Source organism: Ornithorhynchus anatinus, chromosome 2 (assembly GCF_004115215.2).
Source record: "Ornithorhynchus anatinus isolate Pmale09 chromosome 2, mOrnAna1.pri.v4, whole genome shotgun sequence".
Classification (NCBI taxonomy): Eukaryota; Metazoa; Chordata; class Mammalia; order Monotremata; family Ornithorhynchidae; genus Ornithorhynchus; species Ornithorhynchus anatinus.
Genome location: NC_041729.1, coordinates 147,563,715 through 147,578,256, shown reverse-complemented (window position 1 = coordinate 147,578,256; position 14,542 = coordinate 147,563,715). Strand labels below are relative to the sequence as shown.

Below are 14,542 nucleotides of genomic sequence, written 5' to 3'. Positions count from 1 at the left end.
CTTGTGTAAATGGGCATCACGGGGGTAATGCGATCGATCGATCGATCGTATTGATTGAGCGCTTTTTGTGAGTCGAACACCGTACTGAGCACTGGGTGAATACGATATAACAGAGTGGGTAGACACGTTCCTTCCCCACACCAAGCCGTTTCAGGGGCAGCAAGTACCCTTCGATCCGTGCGGTGGTATTCATTAAGCGCTGACCGTGCGCAGAGCGCTGCACTAGGCGCTTGGGAAAGAGCAATACGACAATAAACAGGGACAGCCCCCGCCCGCAACGAGCTCACAGGCTAAACCAATCCCCGTAGTTTAGCCCGCTCTGCCTTTGGATTCGCAGGAGCCGAGAGGGCGGTTTCGCCTCTCGTCCCCGAGGCCTTTCCGAGCACCACCGTATCCCATCCCTCAGAGGTCCGCGCCCGAACTCATCCCTTCACTCAAAAGAAACGGTTGACGCCGCGGGCGAGCTCGAAACCGAACGGACGCCGGCTTGGACCCGGGCTTCCAAGCGTTTGAAGGGAGCGTGCGCGAGTCGGAGGCTTGGAGCAAAGTAGGCCCACCTCGTGACAACCCCAATCTGGGGATTAAAAACTCCTCACCGATGGCCTTAAAGCCGTCCGTCGTCTTTCCGCCCTCCTACCTCACCTCCCTTCTCTCCCTCTCCGGCCCGGCCCGCACACTCCGCTCCTCTGGTGCCGCTCACCTCCTCACTGGGCCTCGTTCTCGCCTGTCCCGCCGCCGACCCCGGCCCGCGTCCCGCCTCGGGCCTGGAACGCCCTCCCTCCTCAAATCCACCCGTTCCAAGCCCTACCGAAGGCCCATCTCCTCCAAGGGGCCTTCCCAGACTAAGCCCCCCTTTTCCTCACCTCCCACTCCCTCTCCGGCCCCCTGACTCGCACTCCCCCCTCCCAGCCCCACAGTATTTATGCACCTATCCGTCATTTTATTTATTTATATCGATGTCTGTTCATTCATCCTGACGTCTGCCTCCCCGCCCTTAGACGGCGAGCTCGCTGTGAGCAGGGATTGTCATTCTTTATCGCCGCAGTGTACTTTCCCAAGCACTTAGTACAGTGATCTGCACCCAGTAAGCACTCATTAAATCCGATGGAATGAATAAAGAAATAACACCGGCATACTTTTTTAAAAAATTGCTGAGGGCAGCCCACGGAAACCAAGTTGGCACCAAACTGAGATATATCATCAAACAAATGTGGTTATCTGCTAAGCGCTCCCTATGTGCCGAGCACTGTCCTAAGCGACGGGGTAGATACAGGGTCATCAGGTCGTCCCACGTGAGGCTCACGGTTAATCCCCATTTGACAGATGAGGGAACTGAGGCACAGAGAAGTGATTTGCCCACAGTCACACAGCTGACAAGGGGCAGAGCAGGGATTCGAATCCGTGACCTCCGACTCCCCAGCCCGGGCTCTTGCCACTGAACCAGCTGGCTTCCAGTGTGGAGGAGGAGATATCGTTCCGAGCCTCTGGTCTTCAGGCCTGGCAGCGGGCGTTCCCGATGCCCGGGTGGGAGAGTGGCCGACCTCCTGGTCTGGGGGGTCTCCGGAGGGTTCGGGGAGGGACGGACGGACAAAGGGTGGACGGAAGGGCTGGGGGGGGGGGGGAGGGGGGTGGAGGGGGGATCATCCAGGGGCAGGTGGGGCTGGGTCACCCGGGGGCAAGTGTTAGAGAAGCAGCGTGGCTCAGTGGAAAGAGCACGGGCTTGGGAGTCAGAGGTCATGAGTTCGAATCCCTGCTCTGCCACTCGTCAGCTGTGAGACTGTGGGCGAGTCACTTCACTTCTCTGGGCCTCAGTTCCCTCATCTGTAAAATGGGGATGAAGACTGTGAGCCCCACGTGGGACAACCTGATTCCCCTGTCTCTCCCCCGGCGCTTAGAACAGTGCTCTGCACATAGTCAGCGCTCAGTAAATACTATTGAATGAATGAATGAATATAACTATATATCATCGTATAATTATTTATATTATTATATTGTAGTAATGATCATCGTTTCTAATTCTGACTAGGCCACTTATCCGCTGTGTGACCTTGGGGAGTCACTTGGCCTCTCTGGGCCTGGGTTTCCTCGTCTGTAAAATGGGGATGATAATAATAATGATGTCGGTATTCGTTAAGCGCTTACGATACGCGGAGCACTGTTCTAAGCGCTGGGGTAGATTTACAGGGTCATCAGGTCGTCCCACGTGAGGCTCACGGTCTTAATCCCCATTTTCCCGATGAGGTCACTGCGGCACAGAGAAGTGAAGTGACTTGCTCACGGTCACACGGCTGGCAAGCGGCAGAGCCGGGATTCAAACCCATGACCTCTGACTCCCGAGCCCGGGCTCTTTCCACTGAGCCACGCCGCTTCTCGTTGCGGGCAGGGAATGTGGCTGTTTCATAACGTTGGTATTTGTTAAGCGCTTACTCCGTGCAGAGCACTGCTCTAAGCGCTGGGGGAGATACGGGGTCGTCAGGTCGGCCCACGTGAGGCTCACAGTCTGAATCCCCATTTTACCGATGAGGCCACCGAGGCCCAGAGAAGTGGACTTGCCCAGGGTCACACAGCTGACAAGGGGCAGAGCCGGGAATCGAACCCACGACCTCTGACTCCCGAGCCCAAGCTCTTTCCACTGAGCCACGTACAGTGAACTTGGTACTTAGTAAGCAAAGAGCCCGGGCCTGGGAATCAGAGGCCCTGAGTTCGAATCGCACCTGGAGATTGAGACCGGGAGCCCCACGTGGGACAGGGATTGGGTCCAACCCGATTTGCTTGTAACCAGCCCAGCGCTTAATACAATGCCTGACACATAGTAAGCGCTTAACAAATACCAGGATACCAGAATTATTGTTGTCGATCATTAGTATTATCATACTGTTGTTCCAGGAGGCTCCTGTTAGCCAGGCCCAGTTGGCGTCCAGTCAGGCCGCGGTTCCCCGCGGCTCCGGTTTGGCCGCCTGTCTCCGTCCCCGGCGAGGGACACAGGGGAGACAAAAATCGACTTTTTGTAGAGGAGGCGACTGAGGCACAGAGAATTGAAGTGAGTTGCCAAGGTCACGTAGCAGGTAGGTGGCAGAGGCGGGATTAGAACCCAGGGCCTCTGACTCCCAGGCCCGGGCTCTTTGCTTACTACGTACCAAGTCCACTGTGGGCAGGGAACTCATTCAGCTGTACTTACTGAGCGCTTACTGTGCGCAAAGCCCTGCACTAAGCGCTCGGGAAAGCACGACACAACGATGAACGGCCACATTCCCTGCCCCCAACGCGAAGCGGCGTGGCTCAGTGGCAAGAGGCCGGGCTTGGGAGTCGGAGGTCATGGGTTCGAATCCCGGCTCCGCCGCTCGTCAGCTGGGTGACCTCGGGCAAGTCACTTCTCTGTGCCTCAGTTCCCTCATCTGGAAAATGGGGATGAAGCCTGTGAGCCCCACGTGGGACGACCCGATCACCTTGTATCTCCCCGCAGAGCTTAGAACGGTGCTTTGCACGTAGCAAGCGCTTAACAAATGCCATCATTATCATCATTATTTTTAGAGGAGCGGAGACGGCCATTAATATGAATAAAGTGCAAACATTCATTCAGTAGTATTTATTGAGCGCTCCCTATGTGCAGAGCACCGTACTAAGCGCTTGGAATGGACAAGTCGGCCACAGGAACATCCACAGAAGTGACAAATATAGAATGATAATGAAAACCGTAATGGTATTTGTTAAGCGCTTTACTACGTGCCAAGCTCATAAGTCGAACGTGCTTACCAACTCTGTTGTATTGTACTCTCCCGAGCGTTTAGTACGGTGTTTTGCGCACAGTGAGCGCCCGATAAATACTGCGCCTGGCATTCCTTCAGTGGTATCTATTCAATAGTATCTATTGAGCGCTTACCGTGCGCAGAGCACCGTACTAAGCGCTTGGAATGAACAAGTCGGCAACAGAAAGAGACATAAATACCATTGATTGATTGATTGATTGATTGATTGATTGAGGTGGTCGCCACCCCCCGGGGGTCACTGAAGGCCTCTGGGCTTCACCAGTCAGGGAAGCAGCGTGGCTCAGTGGGCTTGGGAGTCAGGGGTCATGGGTTCGAATCCCGGCTCTGCCCCTTGTCAGCTGGGCGACTGTGGGCAAGTCACTTCACTTCTCCGGGCCTCAGTGACCTCATCTGTAAAATGGGGATGAAGACTGGGAGCCTCACGGGGGGGCAACCTGATCATCTTGTATTCAATATTCATTCGAAAGTATTTATGGAGCGCTTACTCTGTGCAGAGCGCCGGACTGAGCGCTTGGAATGGACAAGTCGGCAACGGATAGGGACGGGCCCTGCCGTTTGTCGGGCTTACGGTCTAATTGAGGGAGACGGACAAGAACGATGGCCATAAATAGAGTCCAGGGGAAGAACATCTCGTAAAAACAATGGCAACTAAATAGAATCGAGGCGATGTACATCTCCTGAACAAAATAAGGAGGGGAATGTAGCCTCCCCAGCGCTTAGCACAGTGCTCTGCACATAGCGCTAAAAAACGCCATTATTATTATTATTACCGTTATCATTATTCTTATTACATTCTTATTGCCCCGGTGCTTCGAAGAGGGTTTGTGCCATGGTAAGCGCTTAACAAAGAGCACCGTTGGGCTCCCGCAGCGCTTAGCAGAGGGCCGAGCAGAGAGGCAGAGGTTGCGGAGGGAGGGCCGTCGGTACCGCGCGGGAACGGCATGGGTGAGGTTCCCCGCGCTCCTCCTCCGCCCCCGCCCCGCCCCGCCCCGCCCCCCCACAGCCCCCGCCCAATCACGGGCCCCGCCCCGCCGGTCTCGCCCAATCACAGGGCCGCCTTCTCACAGGCCCCGCCCCGCCACGGGCCCCGCCCACTCCCAGCCCCCGCCCACTCCCAGCCCCCGCCCACTCCCAGCCCCCGCCCCGCCGGCCCCGCCCCGCCCAATCACAGGGGCGCGTTCTCACAAGCCCCGCCCCGCCCCCGGGCTCCGCCCACTCACAGCCCCCCATCACAGGCCCCGCCGGCCTCGCCCAATCACAGGGCCGCGTTCTCACAGGCCCCGCCCCCTCACAGGCCCCGCCCCCACAGGCCCTTCCCCCTCACAGGCCCCGCCCCGCGGGCCTCGCCCAATCAGAGGACGGCGTTCTCACAGGCCCCGCCCTTTTCCGGGGCCCCGCCCCCTCCCCGCGGGCCCCTCCTCCCCCTGGGCCCCCCAACTCCCTCTTCCAGCAGGCCCCACCCCCGTTCTAGCCCCGTCCCTTCCCCGGAGCCCGCCCCCCTCCCTTCCTCCAGGCCCCGCCCCTTCCTCCGCTGTTCTAAGCGCTGGGGGTAGACCCAGGGGAATCAGGTTGTCCCACGTGGGGCGCCCAGTCTGCATCCCCATTTCACAGATGAGGGAACTGAGGCACCGAGAAGTGAAGTGACTTGCCCAAAGTCACCCAGCTGGGGAAGTGGCAGAGCTGGGGTTCGAACCCATGACCTCTGCCTCCAAAGCCCGGGCTCTTGCCAGTGAGCCACGCTGCTTCTCCCCCCCAGCGCTTAGAACAGTGCTGTGCACATAGTAAGCGCTTAACAAATACCCGCATTATCCTCATTATAGTAGGCGCTTAACAAATACCGACCTTATTATTAAGAGCTACCGACGCTCTTTTCCGACAGGCCCCGCCCCCTTTCCCAACCCCGCCCCCTCGGTCCCGGCCCCGCCCCTGCCCCCGGGCCCCGCCCCCCGGGCGGCGTCCCCTTCCCTTCCCTACCCTTCCCTTCCCTTCCCTCTCCCTTCCCTTCCCCCCGGCCCGGCCCGGCCCGGCGTCAGTCCGGCGGAGCCGGGGTCCGGGAGCGAGCGGGGGAGCGCTCGGGGGTCGGCATGGACGGCCGCTTCGGGGCCACCGCCCCCGCTCACTTCACCCCGCTCAGCGCCGCCATCCCCGCCACCAGGGTGGAGGTGTCCGTGTCGTGCAGGTGAGCGCCCCTCTCCGCCTCCATCCCCCGGGACCCTCCCCCGGGACCGGTGCCCCCCCCCCCCCCCCCCCCAGGACCGGACGCCTCCATCCCCGTCCATCCCCGCGGACCGGTCCGCCCCCCCCAGGACCGGACGCCTCCATCCCCGTCCATCCCCCCGGACCGGTCCGCCCCCCCCCAGGACCGGACGCCTCCATCCCCGTCCATCCCCCCGGACCGGTCCGCCCCCCCCCCCAGGACCGGACGCTTCTCCCCATCCATCCCCCCGGACCGGGTCCCCCCCTCCCCCCCCCCAGGACCGGTCGCTCGTCGTCCTCCTCCCTCTCCTCCCCCTCCTCGTCCTGGCGTCTGTCCATCCCTCCCTATGTGGCAACCCCTCTCCTAAGCGCTGGGGACCAGTTGGTTCATCCTTTCATTCGATCGTATCGCCGGAGCGCTCCCTCTGTGCGAAGCAGCACGCTCAGGGCTTGCACTCGTCCCGCGCGGGGCTGAGCGGTCCCATCTTCCCGACGAGGTCACCGAGGCCCGGAGAGGCGAAGCGAGCCGGCCGGGGGGCGGAGCCGGGTGCCTTCCCCCTTGGGGTCGTAGGGGTTGAGCTCCGACTAGGTGCGGAGCACTGTGCTGAGCGCTCGGGATGGACAGTGCGGCGGCAGAGACGGTTCCCTGCCCGGGGACGGGCTCCCGGTCTCATCGGGGAGGGATTAGAACTCAGGACCCGGTGGGCAGTGCACGGGGAGGGAGGGGGGGGGGGCTGCGCTAAGCGCTGAGGACGGGGCTGGGGGCCGGGGGTCCCGGCGGGCCGCAGCCCCGACCCTTTCGCCTCCTTGTCCCCACCCACCGAGATTCGAGCCCCGCCAAAGTGGCCCGTTGGGCTTGTGACTCAGCGGGCCCAGAGCCCCGCACCCTTGGCTCGGAGCCCCGACGGGAAAGGGGCTGGGGATGGTCGGCCAAGGGCAGCGGGGAGGGCAGGAGGAGGTGGGGGGGGGGGGGAGGAGGAAGAAAAAGAGAAGGAAGAGGAGGGGAAATACGGAGGAAGAAGAGGAGAAAGAGAAGGAAGAAGAAGAGAAAGGGGGGGAAGGAGGAGGAGGAGGAGAAAGTGAAGGAAGAAGAGGAGGAGCGAGGAGGAGGAGGTGAAATAAGGAGAAAAAGAAGAGGAGAAAGAGAAGGAAGAAGAAGAGAAAGAGGGAGGAGGAGGAGGAGGAGGAGGGGAAATACGGAGGGGGAGAAAAAGAAAAGGAGGAGGAGGAGGAGGAAGCAAAAGAAGAAGAGGAGAAAGAGGAGGAGGTGAAATAAGGAGGAAGAAGAGGAGAAAGAGAAGGAAGAAGAAGAGAAAGAGAGAGGAGGAGGAGGAGGAGGAGGGGAAATACGGAGGGGGAGAAAAAGAAGAGAAGGAGGAGGAGGAGAAGAAAGTGAAGGAAGAAGAGGAGGAGAAAGAGAAGGAGGAGGAGGTGAAATAAGGAGGAAGAGGAGGAGGAGGAGGAGAAAGAGAAGGAGGAGGAGGTGAAATAAGGAGGAAGAGGAGAAGGAGGAGGAGGTGAAATAAGGAGGAGGAAGAAGAGGAGGAGGAGAAAGAGAAGGAGGAGGTGAAATAAGGAGGAAGACGAGGAGGAGAAAGAGAATGAAGAAGAGGAAGAGAAAGAGGAGGAGGAGGAAAAGAGAGTGAAGGAAGAAGAGGAGAAAGAGGAGGAGGTGAAATAAGGAGGAAGAGAATGAAGAAGAGGAAGAGAAAGAGGAGGTGAAGGAAGAAGAGGAGAAAGAGGAGGAGGTGAAATAAGGAGGAAGAAGAGGAGAAAAAGAAAGAAGAGGAGGAGGAGGAGGAAAAGGACAAGGAGGAGGAGGAAAAGGAAGTGGAGAAAGGAGGAGGAGAAAGAGAAGGAGGAAGAGGCAAAAAAAAGAGGAGGAGGAGGAGGAGGGAGAGGAAAAGAGAGAGTAGGGGGAGGAGGAGGATGAGAAAGGTGGAGGGGGAGGAGGGGAGGGAGAGGAGATGGAGGATGAGGGAGAGGAAAAGGAGGAGGAGGAGGAGAAGGAGGAGGGAGAGGAAAAGGGGGAGGAGAAGGAAGGAGAGGAAGAGGAGGTGAAGGAAGAGGCATGCCGAGAAGGATGCTGATTATTAATGATGATATTTGTTGATAATGATAATTGTACTTGTTAAGCGCTCACTAGGTGCCCAGCACTGTTCATTCATTTGTATTTAATTCAGCGCTGACTGTGTGCAGAGCGCTGTACTAAGCGCTTGGAAAGTACATTCAGGGAGCAGAGAGAGGCAATCCTTACCCAACAACGGGCTCACTATTCTGAGCGCTGGCTTGGATTACAAGCAAGTCTGTCCCTGTTCCACGTGGGGCTCACAGTCTTAACCCCCAGTTTACAGATGATGGAACTGAGGCTCAGAGAGGTGAAGTGACTTGGCCCTGGTCATCCAGCGGCCAAAAGGTTTCCTGACCCGGCTCTGCCCTGCCCTGCCCTGCCCCGCCCTCTCCTCCCCTCCAGATTGTGGTTGTGGGCAGGCGTCTCTCTATTTGTTGTTCCAACCTCCCCTCCCAGGAGCTCAGTATTATTACTGTCATTATAAAGACGGTATTTGCTAAGCCCTTACTACGTGCCGAGCACTGTTCCAAGTGCTGGGGTAGATGCAGGCTAATCAGGCGGTCCCACGTGGGGCTCCCGGCTTTCATCCCCATTTTCCAAATGAGGGAATTGAGGCTCAGGGGAGCGAAGCGACTTGCCCGAGGCCACACGGCAGACAGGTGGCGGAGTGGGGATTCGAACCCACGACCTCCGACTCCCAAGGCTCTTGCCACGAGGCCAGGCCTCGTCCCCATCACCCGGGCCTCCCGCCGGGCATTCGTGCGGTTCCTCCCGATCCGCCGGGATGCCTTCGGCATCCTCCCCGCGGCTGCCTTTTGCTCCACAGCCCGCCCCGAACCTGGTCTTTTCCTGGCCCTCGAGTTTCCAAAGAGTATATCAACCGGGAAAAGTCGTGTCCCAGGAGATTAGGGGAGGGGGTGTAGTAAAAGGCCGGCTTCCCGAACGGGCTCCCGAAGATGATGCTTGTCGAGCGATGCACGTCCAGGCTGCTCCCAGTGGAATCGACTCCGTGTGAACACACATTTGGAAATTTAACCCGAGAGGATGTTAATCTCTCGTTCGACCACCCTCTCGACACTCCAGTCGAATCTAAAAAAGATTCCTGGGATTCCTCGTCATAGGCTGTTAGATCCCGCTCCTGGGATTTTTTTTCCTAGGAAACTTGTCAAAGAGCACGGAGGCAGATGTTTTCTCTACATGCGGATGTTACTCGGAGCTGAATATTTTTGAAACGCGTGACTTTTCTAGAGTTCTTCGCCAATTGTGCAGGCTCCCAGAAGTCAGACGTCCAACTGTCTTAAGAAAAGACCTACAGAGGAGGAGCCGCTTCAGCGTTCCTCCCCCTGTTCTCTCTTGAGCAGTAGAAAGTATAACTTTTTTTCAGTTAATCTTATCGTCTGCACCAAATCCTGGACTCGGCCACTCTCACTGGCGTGCTCAGAGATCTGTTAGCTGGAAATGTTTTAGAGTCCTCCCGAGTTCAAGGTTTATTTTGTCAGTTTGTCGGTAGCCGAAGACGACTCGGAATTGTTGGTCTTACGTCCTCGTTTGCTTTCGTGTCTCGGCACTTGGGTTTCTCTTCTTTTTCTCTCTTAAAAATATCAAATCTTTCTTGAGGCTCCTCAGTTTCTGTTGCCAAGAAACTGAGTCTTCGGGGTCAAAATGCTTGAGTATCTAGGTTAATTCTTTCTTTCAGAGGTATTTGTGACTTAGGAAAAAGGGACTTCCTCAAATGAAATCTAAGATCCGTGGGAGAGGGGCCTTTTGAATTGTATGAAAAGTTGTAGGCGAACGATAGTAGTTCCACGCTACTGACCCAGAGAACGAGGAGGGGGTCACCGGTCGATACCCTGGATCCTCATTCCTCTGCCTCTCTCTTCAGGATTGGAAATTCCCAGCGTGGGAAATGAAATGAGGATTGGTGATTTCCCAATCTAATTTGCCCAAGAGGATGGATTCTCCCAGGCAAAGCAGTGTTGGTATTTCTCTGTCCCCTGTACTTTTGGGGAGAAAGGTAATTATGGTTAGAGTAAAAGGAGCTGTAAAGGACCCCCAGAAACTCTCCCCTTCTGCTTTCCTCTTCCCCATTCTTCCTCACTCATCTTACTCTATTTCCCGAGTTTAGGGGGAAATTTTCAGTTTGGGACAGATCCAGAGTAATATGAACCTTTCTCGGAAATACTTGTATGGGAACTATTCAAGTGGATGTGTCACAGTTGTTTCCTGTTTTTCTGTGCTAAATCCTCCGCTACTTCTGTTTCATAAACTTTGGGCCAGATCCTAATTATCGGCTGAATTGGGGTTGGCGGGGGGGAGGGAACTACTTTGCAATGATACAAGATTGAAGAACAAACGGTAGAGCAGTAGACAACATCAAAATTTTGGAGTATCGGTAGGCCCTATTTTTTTTTCTTTAAAGAGGCAGGAAAAAGAAAAGCATGATGTAACAAGCCTTTATTTCCTCTGCCCCTAGCTTTATTGCACAATAGTTTTTATGACTTCGTTTCTCAATCGTAAGAAAGATGAGGTTATCAGTTGTCAGAACAGCTTGATCATTAACTAGTTCTGTGTCCTGTATACCGTTTAAGAGATTGTGGCATTGAATATTTATCATTAGTAGTAAAATATAATCATATCGTCTAGTTAACGGGTGAGAGAGAGACTGTGAGGTGCCATTTATTTCCATTTCATTCAAGAAAAGTGGTACAACCCCTACTATTCCTACGGAGAATGCCTCCCTGATCTTGGACATCACTGATAGGTTTTACAGATTCATTCCATCCACTGCAGCGAAGAGATTTTATTCCTTTGGAAGAATTATAGGCAATATTGGGTAATCCATCCTCAGGAATCTTTTGAATCGTCCCACTGAGCTATTCTTTCTGCATTTCTTTCTGTTTAGCGTTCATGATATTTGGAGAATTTGATTCCCTTTAATCTGCAGATGAAACCTAGTTTTCCGTCTCACTGACTAAATTTTAGATTTCCATGAGTTTCCATTCGTGGGGATGCTCCGCACGTTTCCATCTTTATCAGTTCAGCGTAGCCAGGATGGGAAGGTAGAAGAGACAGCCCATAAGCAATTCCTTCTATCCACCTTCAGAGAATTTCAACATCTGCGCTGGCCCTGCCCTCTAGGCTACAGTTCAGTGCCCTAACCCACGGTGCCCCATTCAGATGTAGTCAGGCTTCCAGGCCAGATTCTTCTTTCAACATTAGTTCTGGCCTCACCTTCGATCTCTATCTCTACAGTCATTCCTTCATCTATCAGTGTTTTATTGAGCCTTGTCATTTCACCACCAGACAGGTGATCTCTTCTCAAAGAACCCCGTGTTAGGAAAGTCACCCTCTAGTCCCCCAACCGTGACGGTCTCTGTACTTTCGACCGTTTCTTAATCGCAGGTTCCCTGCCCACAACGGTTTTACAGTCTGGGGAGGGGGAGCAGATATGAATATAAATAAATTGCGGGTCTGTACGTAAATGCTGAAGGGCAGGGGGGAGGTGAGTGCCCAGTAAATTGGATTGATTAAGGATTGAACTGATTTCTGTTTCTGGGAGGTCTCCTTTCTCTTCCAGTCTTGCTAAGAGACTCAAACCCTAGCAGGATATTAGAGATTACGAAAATTGGGTGAGCGACAAAGCGTTAGCTAATAACTCTTATTTAAGGTGGGGCCGGGTGTCTACGGTTAGCCTTCCTGCCCCAAAAGGAGTGGTGAGGAAGCTAACGCTTCTGATCCCTTGGGAACTGTGATCCATTGTAGCCCCAGAAAGTTGGTGTCCCTGACACTGTCCCTGAGAGTCGTGACCGGATGGAATCAGGTCTCAGATCTCTGTCCACTGGCCCAAGAACTCTGGAGTGAGTTGAACCAATCTCTGAAGTTTCAGCATCGATTGCGTCTCGAATAGTGTCGTCTGTTTAATCGGACACAGTATCGCGTTACACTTACGGGATGAAGACCTCCTGCTCAAACCTGAAAATGTGAACCCAAGTTGTGTGCGTCTACTGCTTGTGTGATTGCCATCTGCAAGAAGGATGAACCAGGGTGCTCAAAGACAGTTTGGTCAGCATGATGTACCCAACTCACTCTCTGTTAGCATGTGGAAATATAGTTGTTTGCATTTGGAGAAAATGCCACCATTGTGGAAGTTCACCATAGGTGTGTATCTGTGTGTGTGTGTGTCTGGAAGCGGAGTGTTCTTCACTCCGCTGCCCGGCTCATCTTCCTGCAGAAACGATCTGGGCCTGTCACTCCCCTTCTTAAACAACTCCAGTGGTTGCCTATCGACCTCCGCTCCAAACAAAAACTCCTCACTCTAGGCTTCGAGGCTCTCCATCACCTTGCCCCTTCCTACCTCTCCTCCCTTCTCTCTTTCTACCGCCCACCCCGCACGCTCCGCTCCTCCGCCCCCCACCTCCTCGCCGTCCCTCGGTCTCGCCCATCCCGCCGTCGACCCCCGGGTCACGTCCTCCCGCGGTCCCGGAACGCCCTCCCTCCTCACCTCCGCCAAACTGATTCTCTTTCCCTCTTCAAAACCTTACTTAAAAATCACCTCCTCCAAGAGGCCTTCCCAGTCTGAGCTCCTCTTCCCCCTCTACTCCCTCTGCCATCCCCCCTTTACCTCTCCGCAGCTAAAGCCTCATTTTCCCCTTTTCCCTCTGCTCCTCCACCTCTCCCTTCCCATCCCCACAGCACCGTACCCGTCCGCTCGACTGTATATATTTTCGTTACCCTATTTATTTTGTTAATGAATTGTACATCGCCTCGATTCTATTTAGTTGCCATTGGTTTTTACGAGATGTTCTTCCCCTTGACGCTGTTTAGTGCCATTGTTCTTGTCTGTCCGTCTCCCCCGATTAGACCGTAAGCCCGTCAGACGGCAGGGACCGTCTCTATCTGTTGCCGACTTGTTCATCCCAAGCGCTTAGTACAGTGCTCTGCACATAGTAAGCGCTCAATAAATACTATTGAATGAATGAATGAATGAATGGAAGAGTAGCATAGGACCAGTGGTCCCAACCACGCCGTGCATTCGTGGGTCATCCTTGGTTTTTTGTTTGCCGAATTTCGCGTCATTTCAGTTTTGACATTTTCAGACTTTGAGCTTTATTTCAGTTATTTCAGTCTCTTCTCTTGCTTATGGAGCCTCTCCTTGATTCCCGTGTGCCTTGATCTCCTGTTTCCTACACTTAATAATTATGGTGTGGTATTAGCTGCTTTCAATTTTTCTATGCTGTTAGGCACTTACTATGACCCAATCATTGTGCTTAGTGCTGGGGGAGATTCAAGGTCATCAGGTTAGACACAGTCCATGTCCCATATGGGGCTCATAGTTTTAATCCCCAGTTCACAGATGAGGTCACTGAGGAAGAGTGAAGTGACTTGCCCAGGGTCACACAGCAGACACGTGGTGGAGACGGGATTAGAACCCAGGTTCTATCCACCGAGCTTTGCTGCTTCTCCTAGGCCAGGCTGCTTTCTATGTGCCAAATATGCTGTATAAGCACTGGGTTAGATAAAAGAGAATCAGATCAGGCACGAGGCTCACACCTGTCGCACCTGGGACCCACAGTCAGAAGGAGAATGTCCCCGTCTTGGAGCCATGATGCCATATTAACTGAGGCTTAATTTTATCCTTAAAACATTTCTGGTGCCTCCCGTTGTTTACAGTTGCACAATTTCAACTCTTATACAGCAGCTGTCTATTATCTCCAAACTACGTTTAGTGTCTTCCCCACAGTTAGGAACTCAGTAAATATTATTGAGGGATTTTTTTTTTTTTCCCCACATGCCCCGTCTAGTGAAGCTTTTTTTTTTTTTTACATGGGTTTAACTTCAATGCCAGTAGACAGAGTTGGTTCCAGGATTTCTGGGTTTTGATCTTATCTTGCCACTTGATGTCAAGTATGGCCTGACAGTGATACCAGAGGCATTTGTCAGTCAGATGTCACTGTGACGTTCCAGGCCTCGCAACTCCTCGATTAGATGTAAGCCAGTCATTGGGCAGGGATTGTCTCTATCTGTTCCCAAATTGTATATTCCAAGCGCCTAGTACAGTGCTCTGCACATAGTAAGCGCTCAATAAATGCTATTGAATGAGTAAATGAATGAACTACCGTAAAACTTGCCCCGCACTACAGCTCTGTAAACCTGACCAGAGAAGCAGCATGGCTTAGTGGATAGAGCACAGGCCTGGGAATCGGAAGGTCACGGGTTCTAATCCCGGCTCCGCCACATAAAGTCACTTCACTTCTCTGGGCCTCGGTTCCCTCACCGGTAAAATGGGGAATGAGACTATGAGCCCTTGTGGGACAGGGACTGGGTCCAACCCGATTTACTTGTATCACCCCGGCTCTCAGTACAGCGTTTGGCACATAGTAAGCGCTTAACAGACACCACAACAATCATTAAATCTCCATTTTGGTCAGAACCTATTTCCTCATTGCTGCCCCACTGTTATAGTCTCCAGAGAATATTCTGGCCTCCTCGACTGGATGCTCTACTTTCT

General features: G+C 54.1%; 1 protein-coding gene across 2 annotated transcripts in view; it reads left to right on the top strand.

The window, feature by feature from the left end:
• Positions 1-5,766: 5,766 nt before the first annotated feature.
• Positions 5,767-14,542, top strand: part of CPNE8 (copine 8) — a 296,420-nt gene continuing 287,644 nt past the window's right edge. For both annotated transcript variants that reach the window (XM_029058426.1, XM_039911231.1), the window contains exon 1: positions 5,767-5,946. In XM_029058426.1, coding sequence (XP_028914259.1) covers positions 5,852-5,946 — 95 coding nt within the window. In that variant the 5' untranslated portion in view covers positions 5,767-5,851. The remainder of the gene's footprint in view (positions 5,947-14,542) is intronic.